General features: G+C 44.4%; 1 protein-coding gene across 4 annotated transcripts in view; it reads right to left on the bottom strand.

Annotated features, from left to right (window-relative positions):
• Positions 1–13098, bottom strand: part of LARS2 (leucyl-tRNA synthetase 2, mitochondrial) — a 94127-nt gene that overhangs the window by 57720 nt on the left and 23309 nt on the right. For 2 of the 4 annotated variants that reach the window (XM_054160908.1, XM_054160906.1), the window contains exons 2-4: positions 3498–3589; positions 3024–3274; positions 1078–1206 (exon numbers count right to left, since the gene is read on the bottom strand). In XM_054160908.1, the coding sequence (XP_054016883.1) occupies positions 1078–1206; positions 3024–3257 (363 nt within the window). In that variant the 5' untranslated portion in view covers positions 3258–3274; positions 3498–3589. Of the gene's footprint in view, positions 1–1077; positions 1207–3023; positions 3275–3497; positions 3590–4901; positions 5130–6350; positions 6413–13098 lie in introns of those variants that run through there. The other 2 variants (XM_054160905.1, XM_054160907.1) reach the window with 2 other exon arrangements.

Below are 13098 nucleotides of genomic sequence, written 5' to 3'. Positions count from 1 at the left end.
AGCCTGATGGATAGTGCTAACTCCAGGAAATACTACACTTCTACAGCACTTGTAGCAAGGAAATGGCACTTAGTAGCATATCCAGCAATGAAAATTTATCTCTCCACTTCCTTTGTGCTCTTTTGGGGTTCTGACTCCTATTTCTTGAGCTGCTCCTTCTCTCTCATACATTAATGAAAATTCCTTTCTGAGGCTTCCGTAGATTTTTGCCCATGGCTATTTCTTTCCTTGTTTCTTACTCAAAAACTGGGTATTACCTTTCTGTTCTCCTTCTTCCTATTGTTTCCCAGATTCTAAACATTTTTCTCCTCCTGAATGTGATGTCCAAATTTTCTCTTGCCAGCTGCACCTCTTCCCTCTCTGTGGTCCCACCCAGATTGCTGTAGGTTCTTCAGTCTTCTCTCACAGGAGCAGGATGATCAATGGATTCAGGTAGATGAAACAGCACCAGCTGTATCAATTGAGATAGCTTCTACCCATCTGTCACCAAAAGTGAGTTCTGAATACCATCTGTTTTAAAGAAGTCTCAGATTTTGATATTCCAAGCTCCACAGATCATTATCTATGCATGGGCTCCTCAATTTAAGGACACTGAGACACTTGAAAGTGTCCAGAGAATGGCAATGAGGCTGGGGACAGGTCTGGAGCACAGCCCTGTGAGGAGAGGCGGCAGGAGCTGCGGGTGTTTAGCCTGGAGAAGAGCCTCAGGGGAGACGTTATTGCTCTCTACAACTATCTGAAAGCAGGTTGTAGCCAGGTGGGGGTTGGTCACTTCTCCCAGGCAACCGGCACCAGAAAGAGTAATTGGCCTGGGGAATGTGCTGCTCAGGGAGGTGGTGGAGTCACCATCCCTGGAGGTGTTCAAAAAAAGATTGGATGTGGCACTTGGAGCCATGGTTTAGTTGTCATGAGGTGTTAGGTATTAGGTAATAGGTTGGACTTGATGATCTCAGGTCTTTTCCAACCTGGTTGATTCTATGATCTGTAGCATATAATCCAAGGTAGAAAACACTAATTTCCTGACCAAATATGGTATTAAAACACAAAACCCCCACCCAATCCTACTGCTGCTCTTACCTGCATTCCTCTCATCTTCTGGAACCGAGCTACTGCATCACTGATGGTGTAGACACGAACATGGCCCATGTGAAGCTTTCCAGAAGGATAGGGGAACATAGAAAGCACATAAAATTTTGGTCTTGATTTCTAGAAAAAAAATGTTTAGATATTTGTCACTATGTGAGTTATTATTCCACTCAAATAAATACACCTGCATACTATAAAATATGTGGTACCAAGAGGAGAAACAAGGCTCTACTGGAACTGATCCAAATGAGCACCAACAAAGTTGACTGAATCAAATTTTTGGGGTCTATAAATAGAGATTTTTTTTACCAGACTTTGCTGCCATCTCATCAATTTATATTTACATGGAGCTTGAAAAATTATGCTTTTAATCAACTTTAACTCAAAAAAATATACATTAACATAACAAATCACCATTCCCTGCCATAGCATCTGTGACTATCTCTGCACTCCTAATCTGTCCCTCCCAAAAATGACAAGATGACAGACTGAATTACCCTCCTGGCAATTTAAAGAAATGTTTTAAATACTTTGTATTTATAGCAAACATGGAACTCAGTCTTGACCAGCTGCTTTTTTGTCAGGTGAACTGCAGTAACTCACTGAGTGCCTAACTCAGTTGTTTGCAATTGTATGAACATCCACCGAAGGGAAACTGTGCAGTTCCACTAGGTATGCTCAGATCCAAAGACATTTCACAAGCAATGTAAAGGCAACAATTCATTTAGCTAGGTTTGAGTAAACTGACAGAAGTTACAAAGAAATCAAGCGTTCTGTTACATATATTATTCCTAATAGATCTTCAGTACTGTTGAACTGGCCACTGACACATGATTAGTAAGTCTCTACATTATGTTTCATTGGTTAATAATAGATTAAAACAATATGGGCAACTTCTACTATGCTAAAACAAAACTCTGTTCATATTTATCAAATATTACTTCTGTGTTACTTTTGTCCAGTAACAGCAAAACAAGAAACAGTAGGAATACTTCATTGCAGCACTATACACTATCTGCCTCTTAAGACCAGATGTTATTAAATCTCCTTCAACTGTACAAAGGAAAACAATATATCATTACAACCACCATTTAGAACTTAGCATACGTCTGATTTACATGACACCTAGGAATGCATGCATTGTGAGGCTTCAAAGACACAAGCCTAACTGAATGCTTGCCCTGCTACACATATGCATGCAGTCCACTTTCATCTGTTTTCTTCCTCCAAGAGCCAGCCCCTTTCCTCTCTGACAGAATCAGTTTTGTGTTGGAGAGGGGCTACATTCAGAAAAGAAGAACAGAGAGTCATAAAAATGTTTTCACACCTATGTGACTGAGCATAACTGCAAAGGGAAAAAGAGTCAGAGACTAAGATCAGGGTTGTTTGCAAGAGCTTTTATTGCATAGGAAAATTGGAATTTTTTTTTTCTCCTGCAAGTCACTCATTACTCCTAAGACACTTAAAACCCACCTTCCCTTAACATATACAGTGCATAGTGTAATGGATTTGTCATAGCTTCTTGGGAACAAGATCCTGAGAAATCTGTTTACAAAAGTTATGAAATTGGAAGATGGTTTTTGAGTATTTTAAATAACTAATTCCTAAATGTGGTATAATATACAAAGAAAGGATTACTTAAACACTTCTTAAATTTGCAAGTTCACTTTGCTCTTACTGTGTTGAGATTATTTTTCTTGGTATTTTTTTGCTGCCCAGCGCACTGCACCAGCTACTAGGAAGAAAATTACCTCCATCCCAGTCAAAACCAAGACACCACCCCTTTCATCAGCTGTTCTTCTACCAGACAGAGCATTTTCCCCAAAATGTAATGTAGGTCTCATCATTATAAGACAACTGCACTAAGTTTCAACTCATTTCCTTCTGAGAAAACAAAAAATTGAACACATAATTTCCAAATTTTTTGCAATGCTTACATCACTTTCTGAAATTCTGCAGAACTGATCCTTGATTCTTGGCAGCCACCAGCTTTCAACTCTTTTTCTTGTCTCCAACCCATAGCTCTTCTCCCATTTCCCTGTCTCACTGTAAATAGTTCTGACACAAGCAGGAACCAGCCTTCTCTGCCATTTCATCAAGCCCAGCAAGCCCTTCAGCTGTCTCTCCAAACATGAGGCACAAGTGCCAGCTCTCTGCCAAACCCACTGCATTCTTCAAGTTATGGTATCTGAAAAGACAAAACAGGGATTTCAGACTTTATAAGAGGAACTGCAGTCTATATTCAGTGGTTATTACAATTAGACAAAAATCTGGTAACTGTGAAGCCTATTTTACCCTGATGATTTGGCTGTTTTCCATGATACTTGCATTTCATTCCCATGTGTCTGAATTACAAAAGCATTTATATTTTTAGCTAAGAGGACTAACTGTGACCCCAGCATGGAACAAACCTGTTGTGTTGGACTTCTTCCCTCCTAAGACACAATTCTTGCATTCAGGCTTGCATGAGAACAGGATCAGCCAAGTGAAGATGCTCAGCTGCCTGAAGACGGATAAGAGTGTGTTAGAAAAATTTAGAATGAAATATGGAGAAGAGGAAGTTGGATGAAAGTACCCTGTAAAATGACTGTATTTGTCATCACTGAGAAGAAATGGGGGAGGATTACTATAATTAGCAGATTTCAACTAGACATTCTAAATTGAATATTTTGCTTAGGGCTTCCTCCTTTGTATAGTTTCCTGCAAGAACTACAAGAGAAACTTACACTGTTCAGACAAGATGTAATTTATCAAGGCAAGCAAGTAAAGTAGTTGAGTTCTTATTCAACTGATAACCCAGGTAAAAGGTGTCCTCATGTGCTTTAGAATGCTAAAATAGAACAACTCAGGTTGGAGAAAAAGCAAAGAGCCCACACATTTGGGATTGGACCCACTAAGATATTTACTGATATTACTTCCCAGAGTAGGCAACAGGACATTAACAAAACTTACCCCAGTCTCAGATTCCTTCCTCATCTTCACCTCCAACTAAATCCTTTTCTAATTTACATCACTGTTTCCTATCCTCTGTGTAGGGTTCTGTTCAACCGCTGCCCTGCACCCTTGACTATCGGACCATACCAGCTGTTTCAGGCAGATCAGCATTTGTCCTGCAGAGCTGCATCAGTAAAATGCCCGTGTATAGAAACTCTGTATAACAAATGGCTATATTTATGTTTCCCATGGGATAGCAGCATTGTCAGCAGAAATCATTGCTATACCACCTAAATGAGGTCCCCAGGAAACCAGAGGGAGTTACACTTCCCCCACATTCAGAGAATCATTAAGGCTGGAAAATACCTTCCCCACCTCTGTGTACACAAGCCCTCACTGCCTGCCCCATATATCTATAAAATTGTACATTTTCTCTCTTCCTTACCAAGCAGCCTCTTTGAACCCCTTTTTCAATTACATACACCCTGCTGGTGCCTTGAACCTTTTGTTGCCAATCCCTAAAATCTTTCTCATTTGTAATAATAACAAGCCCAGGACAGAATTAAGGATTCCCAGTGCAGGTGCATGAATTACTTGGTAGACATCTAATTTTTCCTCCTCAAGTTAGCAAGCACATTTCAGTACCTCACCACTTTGCTTGCTTTTATTCATTCTTTCCTTATTACTTTTATTTGTGTTACTTCAATTTATTTTACAACAGAAAGAGCCTTTCCTTATGGCAGGCCACTTTTGGCACTGTGTATTTACAAACTATGCATTTTAAAACACAATAGTTACACACACGTGAATCCTCCACTGAAGGGAGACAGGAAAGACACAAGTCAGACCCCAGAACTGTGTGCAGGTCAAGAGAAACCCACCTCTTGATGTCACACCTGCCAGGGCATATTTGGCTGACCTCAGGCCTGCTCACACGAGGAGGGATCAGAGCAGTGGATGGATCTGAGTGGGACAGGGGCTACAGACTGGGTTGCAAAGCATCAGGGCTTCCAGGTTGAGAAGGAGATCTGTGGTCTCTTTCCTGGTCTCAGATCCTCTCATGCACAAGAGAGAATCATGAAATTGCTCTGGTTGAAAGAGACCTTTAAAATCAAGTACAACTATTAAACCAGCACAGCCAGGTGCACCACTAAACCATGTCCCTCAGTACCACAACTACACAGCTTTTAAATCCCTCCAGGCCTTGACAACCCTTTCTGTGAAGAAATTTTTCCTAATGTCCAACCTAAACCTCCCTTGACACAACTTGAGGCTATTTCCTTTTGTCCCCATGCTTGTTACTTGGGAGAAGAGACCAACCCCCACCTTGCTACAATTTCGTTTCAGGTATTTGAAGAGAATGACAAAGGCTACCTTGAGTTTCCTTTTCTCCAAGCTAAACAACCCCAGTTCCCTCAGCCGCTCCTCAAGCCTTGCGCTCTAGACCCTTCACCAGCTCTGCTGCTCTTACTGGACACATGCCAGCACCTCAACATCCTTCTTGCAGCACGGACTTGTGAGCCAGAGATGTGAAGACCAGCAAATCAGCGTTGGGTCATGCAAGGACATGTAGCACAGAGAACTACATGCAAAAGACACAGCACGAGGTGGTTTTGCCTTCCCAGGCTTGTGTGCATGGGACTAAGACAAGCAGGATGCCCCATCCCAGGTAAAGGCAGTCCGGTCCAGTGCTGTGTGGGTCTTTGATAGACCAGGTTATAAACCAAAACTCTCCAACTCAGGCAAAGTGCCTCAAGAAGGGAGGGAAGGGCTGCACTGATGGAACAGAAAAGGCTTCGGAAAGATAAGAAGAAATGTTAATAATAATAAACAAGAAGCATACAGGAGGGGAGATTTTAACTAAATTGAGGTGCTGAAAATCCCTCGGTAAGGGCCAGCACATTTCACCCACCCTACAAGTGAGGCAGGCAGAGTCAAGTTCCTTTCTCTTCCTTGCGACTCAAATCTGAATTATAAAACCCAACCATCTCCTCAAATTTTCCCCCCCAGTTTACCAGCAAAAGCTGTGTGTGGGCGGCCGACTGTTGCAGAAACAGGAAAGAGTGAGTGGACAGCAGCCACAGCGGGGCGAGAGGCTCAGGCCCCTGCTGAAAGGGACACTGCAGGGTACGGAGCCACTGCGGGGGTGGGACAGGCAGGGCGGAGGAAGCGAGACTGAGGGAGCGAGCGGAGCGCGCACGGCAGCGGGCACTGGAAGCAAAGGCCGGGCGAGCGGGAACAGGAACCGCGGCTAGAACCGCGGGCCTGACAGGAGGGGAGGCCTGAAGGAGGGCAGCCCCGCCACGAGCCCGCCGCCGGGGAGCCGTTACCTGCGCGCGGGAGGCGGCCGCTGCGCCCCACAGCCCTCAGCTCCCCTCCCTGGGCGCCGCCATCTTGCTCTCGTTTTCGGTACGGGCGGCGGGCACCGCGCATGGGGCGGCCCTGAACCGCCCCCCGGGGCGGGGACTTGAAGCGGGGTTCCCGCGGAGGCCGCCGAGGCGGCGTGGACTGTGCCCGACGCGGTGTGCCAAGCCCGAGCCGGCTGTCTGCGAGCCCGACAACCTGCTGGAAACGTCCCTGCGTGTCATGCCTTGAAAATTTGGCCTGCAGCATCTAGGGCAAAAGCTTAAATTCAACAGCGATAGGCAATTACTAACCTAGTAGATGTTTTACCGTGTCAGTGAGAGAATCAGAGAGTAATTTCGGTTGGAAAATGCCTTTAAGATCACCGAATCCAACTGTTAACCCAGCACTGCCAGATCCCCACTAAACCATGGCCACTAGCACCACATCTACACAGCTTTTACATCCCTCCAGAGAGTGTCTCCACCACATCCCTGGGCAGCCTGTTCCAGGGCTTGACAACCCTTTTAGTGGAGAAGTATTTCCCATTAGCCAACTTAAACCTCCCTTGGCACAACTAGAGCCCCTTTCCTCTTGAGGATCATCGAGTCCAACCTGTCATCACAGACCTCATGACTAGACTATGGTACCAAGTGCCACGTCCAATCTCCTCTTGATCACCTCCAGGGACGGTGACTCCACCACCTCCCTGGGCAGCCCATTCCAAGTTATGACACAAGTGCATGACCCGGCTGTCAACCCTTTAAACCTCATACAACTGGCCTTGGCCCATCAATCCCACCTGCCCAGATCCCTCCTTAGAGCCTCTCTACCCTCCAGAAGATCAGTACTCTCACCCAGTGTCCAGTTCTGGGCCCCTCAGTTTAAGAAGGACATCGAGACACTTGAATGTGTCCAGAGAAGGGCAACAAGGCTGGTGAGAGGCCTGGAGCACAAGCCCTATGAGGAGAGGCTGAGGGAGCTGGGATTGTTTAGCCTGGAGAAGAGAAGGATCAGGGGTGACCTCATTGCCCTCTACAACTACCTGAAGGGAGGTTGTAGCCAGGAAGGGGTTGGTCTCTTCTCCCAGGCAACCAGCACCAGAACAAGGGGACACAGTCTCAAGCTGCACCAGGGGAGGTTTAGACTCGAAGTGAGGAGAAAGTTCTTCTCCGAGAGAATCATTCGTCATTGGAATGGGCTGCCCAGGGAGGTGGTGGAGTCACCGTCCCTGGAGGTGTTCAAGGGGAGACTGGATGTGGCACTTGGTGCCATGGTCTAGTCGTGAGGTCTACCGAGACAGGTTGGACTCGATGATCCTTGGGGTCTCTTCCAACCTTAGTTATACTGTGATACTGTGATACCCAGCTTGGTGTCGGCTGTAAACTTGGTGAGGGTACACTCAATTCCCTCACCCAGATCACTGATAAAGATACTAAAGAGCACAGGCCTCAGGATTCCTGGGGAATACCACTTTTGGATCTAACTCCATTCACCATAACTCTCAGGTCAGCCATCCATTCCAGCTTTAAGGACAGACAGGCACTTCAGAAGCCCAAGCAGCACCCCACCTCAGACAGAGTACATCTGCTATATTTACACGATACAAGGGCTTACCACATTTGCAGTCTGTGCTTTGGGAATGGCAGCCAAGATGCCCTCAGCCTCTCAGTCTAAACATTTCAGTAGATGTTTGAGGAGGAGGACAAAGGATAAAAGTGAGGTAGTCACCTGACAAATACCAAAGAGCAGTCCTAGGGGTCAGAAGCATCTTGTACTGGGCAACATGAGGCTGGATTTGTCACTTTATCTGCACATTTCAGGTATTTAAGATGAAGACTTAGGAGATCAACAGAAAATAAAAAGAAGTGGGATTGAATCTCTGTGTAAGTGGCACAATGTTTGGTTAATTTTGCTTTCCTCTACAGCATATACAGATATATTGTATAGTTATGCTTTATACCAGAAACCATATACCAGAAACCATATATTTTAGGGCTAGATTTCAGTAGCATTTTGTCTTCAATAATTTTATTTTCCTCCTGTAATTTTTTTTTAAAGAGGCAGTTTGTGAAATAAAGCCAATAGTTGTTTTGTGATACCTTTTTGACTAATGAGGAAAAAAAAAGCAGCAGAAGTCAATAAAGACTGTCTATAGCAGCATAATTAGTTCTGTGTCTGGCTGCAAAACAGCATCTTATCCTTTTGTCAACATTGTGCAGCTCAGAGTTGTTTTTAATTACTGCAAGTGGTTCGTAGTAGCCTCCAAGGAACAAGAAATACTTCTCTTTTTTATTTTTTTTCCTGTGTATTGTGCCCTTTTGCTGCTGGCAACTTGATTCTTTTAATTTTTAAACCTTTTTCTTCACTGTTGTGCTTCCAGCAGAATATAAGCTAACACATCCCCTTTATGCAGTGTAATGCCTACAGTAAAGTGAAGCTTTTTCTGCTCTAGAGATAGGGGCTTCTTATATGACTGAAAAGTATTTACTGAGAATAAGCTGTCTGCTTGGTTGTGTGTACCTGCCAAGTATGCTTAAATTGTAACCTTTTCACCACAGAAACAAACTGAGAGCAGCTCTGATGCTTGCCCTGCTTATAAACCAGCACAGGTTCATCAGGACTGTGTACACCATTTCAGTTTGCTTCCCCATTGATCTCCCTTTCAGCAATCCCTGGTGGCTTTAGTCTGACAGACCTTCTCATTGCAACCCTCTCTCTGAGCTGCCATGCAAGCTCCTGAGCTGGGGGAGGACAGAGCATTTTCTAGTGCTGGGAGACAGCAGCACAGATCCCGGCTGAGACTCTTCCCCAGGACAAGAGCTCATGATGAGATGAGGTGGTCTTTTCACCTCAAAGGATGATTTCCCTCACACTGGTCCTGACCCCCTTCAGTTTCCTGATTCTCATGGAGCCATCGGAGAGCTTATGTCCCTGCTGACTCTCTGTGCACTGCAGGGAGAGACAGATGAGCAAGCTGTGCATCCAGCCAAGATGAGCCCTTGCTGGATTTAATTTTCATTTGGATGGTGAGCCTTGCAGCTCACAGCTCTCATCTGTGATCCCTGTTGGAATCAGCTGAGGAACCTGAGAGGTGCCCACTTTCCAAAGAGTGCAAAGAGCTCTCTGTCCTAGCTTGCAGGACAGAGAGAACCACTTCCCTTTACGTATGTGGTGCACTCAAGCTCAACTGGGAACACTATGGTAGAGCACAGAGAGGAAAAAGCAAAAGTAGGAAAGAAGTGTCTTGAAACCATTTTGAAAGTCCAATCACCACCTCAGATTTAGAATTATGATTTTTACAAATACCTTTCAGTCTCTGTACTGTTAAAGCATCTAACATGAAACATATTGACCTATATTTCCCAAGGCCTGCCATCAAGATTATAGCTGATTTGAGTAGTCAGACCTTTGTCTTAGCTTTTTAATCTGTTCATTTCACTAAAATATTGCTTTCTCGTCCTAACAATCTACTTATGTATTTCATTTGCTTGAAGCTGAGGATAATCGGTTTAGATTAATACTAAATTGATCACAATCTTAAACGCTTCCAGGGAATTAGATGGATGCTATGCACAAATTCAGACCTGTCATACCTCAGCAGCACTTAGGTTTGGGTCTGTGTGAAGCCTCCAGCACTTTTCTGTTCACCATATGTTCATGTTCAAAGACCCACGCTGGGCTTGGTTGAAGTCAGACGTAGCTTGAGGTACTGCAGACCTGCTGGAGGGGTTTATGAAAGTGTGGAGGCTCAGTATTGTGCCAAGTCTTGGCTATAGGTGCCACTTGCCAACCCATTTGCAAAAAATTAAACTGGGGAAAAATTAAGCCCAAAGGAACATAGATTTCTTTTACTCCTTATTTTCTTCTGAGGGGCCTTGGTGGTATGATTTTGATTAGCTGCTAACAAAACCAGCCCAAGTACATCTCACACAGGTTTGAATTGTATTTTACTTCAGGCCATGTAGAAGATGACTTTGGTAAAGATACTACTGGGAACTTACTCTGAGAATATAATGAACTCTTCATTTGTGTCACTTCCCCATTGATTTTCTTGCAGCTTATTGTGCCATCTATATTCTGATAGCAAAGAAGGCAGCCAATACCAGATGAAGCTAAACCAGGTGCAAGATTATCTATGAACAGAAATTAAAACTAGGTGAGAAAAACTGAGACCAACCAGAAGCATATTGAGAAGAAGAGCAAAGTTTTTTTTCTTAGCATGATAATCCATGAAGATCAAAACCAGTGCAGATGTACACTGTTGTTTGGCTTGTACCCTGGCTTACTTACAGCAAGGGTAGCAGTGAGTTGCCTGTCTACTAAGTGGTAATTTTTTGGCATGACCGTTTTAAAGCAACTGAGATCCCTTGTTAGCAGTAAGGCCTCAAAATGGCAATGAGTAACTGTTCCATGATGTGAAGAGGACAGCCCAAAGCACACCAAAGCTTTCCTCCAAAACCTGATACTGACTCTTTTTCCCTGTGGTCTCACCCAAGTCTGCTAACATCTCTGAGATGCTTTCCTCACCCAGCAGCAGGAGGTCAGGTTTTCCTGTCTGCGGTGCCCTGTGGCCATGTTTGCAGTGTGGGAGGTTGTCTCAGCCTTGGAGGTTGTCTCAGCCTTACAGGCTGTCACAGTCTTACAGGTTGTCTTAGTCTTTCAGGCTGTCTCAGCCTGTCTCAGCCTTACAGGTTCTCACATTGTTACAAATTGTCTCAGTCTTACAGGTTATGTAAGTCTTACAGGCTGTCTCACCTGCTGTAAGACAAACACAAAGATGACTGGGGCGATGACACTCCTCTGAGAGGTCCTGTGCCCCTCTTCCTCCACCTTCTCACACAGCGCAATTTTTGTGTTAAAGCAGTGTGTGCTACCATGTCAGACAAGAAAGCCTAACAGGACAGACAGCTGTTAATTAAAGCCCTTGTTGTGCAGTGGTGTTCCTTTCAATAAGAACCAGGCCCTCATAGTTAAAACAGGTGGTGAATGGATACTTTCTGTTCACTGTGACAATTAAACCAGCTTTTTACACCAATGGCCAAACTTTATCATTGCAATCATTCAACAACTAGAGCACAATTACACTTTGTGATGGCATATACATACAGATATGTCCCAGATGGAAACAAATGTCATCTGTTTCCTTTTTTTTTCCCCCTCTATTTCTACTCACAGTGTAATTACCAAAGGAGCAACAATGATTAAATTATTCTTTCCAGTTAAACAGAAAGCAAGATGAAAGGAGCCTGGGTTTACCAAGGGAACACAGTGCCAGAATAATCAGATAGCGTCCCTTGAATGAGATAATAGAATCATAGAATTGTTAGGGTTGGAAGGGACCTCAAAGATCATCTAGTTCCAACCCCCCTGCCATGGGCAGGGACACACACTAGATCAGGTTGCTCACAGCCTCATCCAGCCTGGCCTTAAAACTTCTACACATGGGGCTTCTACTACCTCCCTGGGCAACCTATTCCAGTGTCTCACCAACCTCATGGTGAAGAATTTCTTCCTAACAATAATGGACTACAAACCAGAAAATGTGGTAAATCTCACTTGAGCCTTAGCAAAGCACTTGATGCACTCCTAAATAGGAAAATATTTATGAAACACAATAAGGTGGAGGTTAACAGAGGACATGAAAGGTGGGGGACAACTGACTGATGGGAAAGGGCAGAGGAAAGAGTTGAGAAGCAAGTTACTGTGAGTTCCTCAAGGGTCAATATAAGGACCAGTGCTGGCAGTGTCTTCATCAAGTTTGTCAGCATATGAACCCAGAACTCTTGAAATCTCAAGCTGAGGGGACATTGCTAGCATGGAAAAAGATATCATATATTACAACCGTTCTGCCTCTGCCAGGTAGATGAATGGGAAGAAGCATTTGATTAGAACAGAATATCAGGCTGTACACTTCAGGGTCAAGGAGGAATTTCTTCTCCAAGGGCAATAAGGGATGACTCAGGTGGAGAGAACTTTGGGTGTCATCAATGATGGCAGGGTGACTATGAATCAACCATGGGATGAAGCCATGAAGGAGGTGTGCATGCTCACAGCACACACCAGACAAGGCATTTCCACTTCAGTATTTCATTGTAGAAGGCAGGGATGAATGCACACCTGCAACACAACTGCTGCCACATTGCTCTGAGATAGGCGAGATAATCTGCAACACGTGCAGGGGTATCATAAAGCACAGAGGTATTACAAAGCACATCACAGGAGAGGTGACATGAAGTGCTGCTTAGTCTAAAACTAAAAGGCTTTCTTTCCAAGAATGTATTGGCTAGTCTAATGTCAGGAACAGAGAAGGAAAAAACCAAACCCCCCATGTATTACATTTAGATTGCAAAGCAAGAGCAGGTTCTCCCTATTGCATCAGAGTTGTCCCCTATCAGCCTTTCAGAAGAGTGGCACCAGCTCCCCGCTCCAATAACCCCTTCAGGACAAAATTAAACCCATTCACAGAAAAGATGATGCAGCATGATCTCTGGGGGTTCAGGGTCTGGGGTAGGTTTGAGAATGCAAGTGGCCTCTTGAAATACTGCAGCTGATCACCCATGTCCCTGTTTCCCTGCAAAGACTCTACCTTACCTTCTGAAGCAACATTTAAAATGAGAGTCTTGCTCCCTGGCAGCTCTGTTGGGATCACAATGTAAGGTAGCCAGCCTTCAGTACGGCAGGAAGCCTGAAGGACTCAGAGATGTAACACAGAGCTGGAGTTTCTGCTAAGTC

The sequence above is a fragment of the Dryobates pubescens genome, chromosome 4 (genome assembly GCF_014839835.1).
Source record: "Dryobates pubescens isolate bDryPub1 chromosome 4, bDryPub1.pri, whole genome shotgun sequence".
NCBI lineage: Eukaryota > Metazoa > Chordata > Aves > Piciformes > Picidae > Dryobates > Dryobates pubescens.
Note: the sequence above shows the minus strand (reverse complement) of the source record. Positions and strands in the feature narration are given on the sequence as shown.